General features: G+C 36.6%; 1 protein-coding gene across 1 annotated transcript; it reads right to left on the bottom strand.

The window, feature by feature from the left end:
* Positions 1-492: 492 nt before the first annotated feature.
* Positions 493-1,854, bottom strand: LOC108254101 (solute carrier family 35 member C2-like; the record flags this gene model as incomplete). Its single annotated transcript, XM_026832720.1, has 3 exons — positions 1,735-1,854; positions 1,209-1,281; positions 493-611 (listed from the first exon to the last, which is right to left on the bottom strand). Coding segments are annotated over exons 2-3 (185 nt in total), but the record flags the coding sequence as incomplete, so codon positions are not given.
* Positions 1,855-1,860: the final 6 nt, after the last annotated feature.

Genomic DNA, 1,860 nt, shown 5'->3' with positions numbered 1-1,860 from the left:
GGGGGACGTTGAACAGGGAGTAGACCAGCTTAGTAAGGCTGGGGGACTTTCAACAGGGAGTATACCAGCCTGAATTTCCCTTGAAAGGTTGAGTGCGGTTGGTTTTTAGTTTGGTTGGTTGAAAGTTTTTTGAACGAGGAAGGTTGAGTGCAAAGGGCAGCCCAAAGCAATCACACTAGGGCTGATTGAGAGGCTGACGAACAGACGAAAAACGCTGACGCCGAAATCGACGAAAAACGTACACGGGAAAAGGCGAAGAAAAAGAAGATTAATAATGCCTTGTAAGCGACCGCGGGTTCGATTTCCAACTGGTGCAAACTTTATCCTAAATAGAAAAAGTTCGTTCTCGGCTGGCTTTCTCCTTTCTTGTCCTTCTTTCTTCGATTTCGGGACAATGAGACCTTAGCAGTGACAGTTCCATTTGTTGTTATGGTTCCCCCTATCAAAATCACTCCAGGGATGGAAAAAAACATTAAATTTACTGTACTGTACCTTGAGAAAGAAGCCAGCAATACGAGACTGAATCCCAGCCAGTTGAATGCTGTAGCCTTGTATGTGAACATGACTAGACCTCCAGAGATCATGCATACCACCACAAACACGAACCAAGACTGAAAACAAAAGTACAAAAATAGTTTAGTTAACTTAGAAGGTAGTGTACCTTGTAATCTCTAGGTCGCAAGGTTTGGACCTCAGCTAGATCAAACTTCATTCTGAATAGGTAAGGACCACAAACACAAACCAAGACTGAAAACAAAAGTACAAAAATAGTTTAGTTAACTTGGAAGGTAGTGTACCTTGTAATCTCTAGGTCGCAAGGTTTGGACCTCAGCCAGATCAAACTTCATTCTGAATAGGTAACGATCTTCTCTGAATAGCTGGAAAATTTCTCCTTCTTGTCTTCCTCTCTCTCTTCAATTTTGAGACAATAAGACCTCAGTTAGGTTAAACTAAAAAAAAAAGAATTTTTAACTGAGCTAAGCATACTTAAACCTGTATTAAAAGTAAATTAGGAACTTACTTTTTTCTCCAGTTGAAAGACAAGTGAAAATATGAGGATAAACACAACAGATGTAGACTTAGTCATGGTATACCTGCAAAACAAGGATGAAAATTAAATTTAGAAAGGGTAGGTACCTAAAAAAAAAAGAATTTTTAACTGAGCTAAGCATACTTAAACCTGTATTAAAAGTAAATTAGGAACTTACTTTTTTCTCCAGTTGAAACACAAGTGAAAATATGAGGATAAACACAACAGATGTAGACTTAGTCATGGTATACCTGCAAAACAAGGATGAAAAATAAATTTAGAAAGGGTAGGTACCTACCTTTTTTTTTATATATATAGAACATTTAAATTATTCCACACAGTACAAAATTATTAATGAAGGCCTGCTCACACCATTAAGTAAACTAAAACATCAACCTCAGACCATAAACTATTTTTACTTTCCTTATTTATTGGATTTAAATCAGGTGGCTTAAAATAGATTTTGTAAGAACTTACACTAATTAATGGTAAAACTATTTTATCACCTTTTTTTAGAGAAAAATTGAAGATATTGACTATTTTTACTTTCCTTATTTATTGGATTTAAATCAGGTGGCTTAAAATAGATTTTGTAAGAACTTACACTAGGTAATGGTAAAACTATTTTATCACCTTCACCTTTTTTAATGAAAAATTGAAGATATTGATGACTATAAATAGAAACTACTTATCAGATTACTCACAGGGACACAGCAATCAACTGCAGACCCCACTGTGAGAAACCCACATCCAGGCCTGACGCAATCCCAGTGGGTGCAATCTTGTGAAGTTGATTGTGCCAACATAGGAGCACTCGCTTCTGGTGGGTA

This window comes from Diaphorina citri, unplaced genomic scaffold, assembly GCF_000475195.1.
Source record: "Diaphorina citri unplaced genomic scaffold, Diaci psyllid genome assembly version 1.1 scaffold10655, whole genome shotgun sequence".
Lineage (NCBI taxonomy): Eukaryota > Metazoa > Arthropoda > Insecta > Hemiptera > Psyllidae > Diaphorina > Diaphorina citri.
The sequence above is the reverse complement of the archived record's forward strand: the minus strand, read 5'-3'. Positions and strand labels throughout refer to the sequence as shown.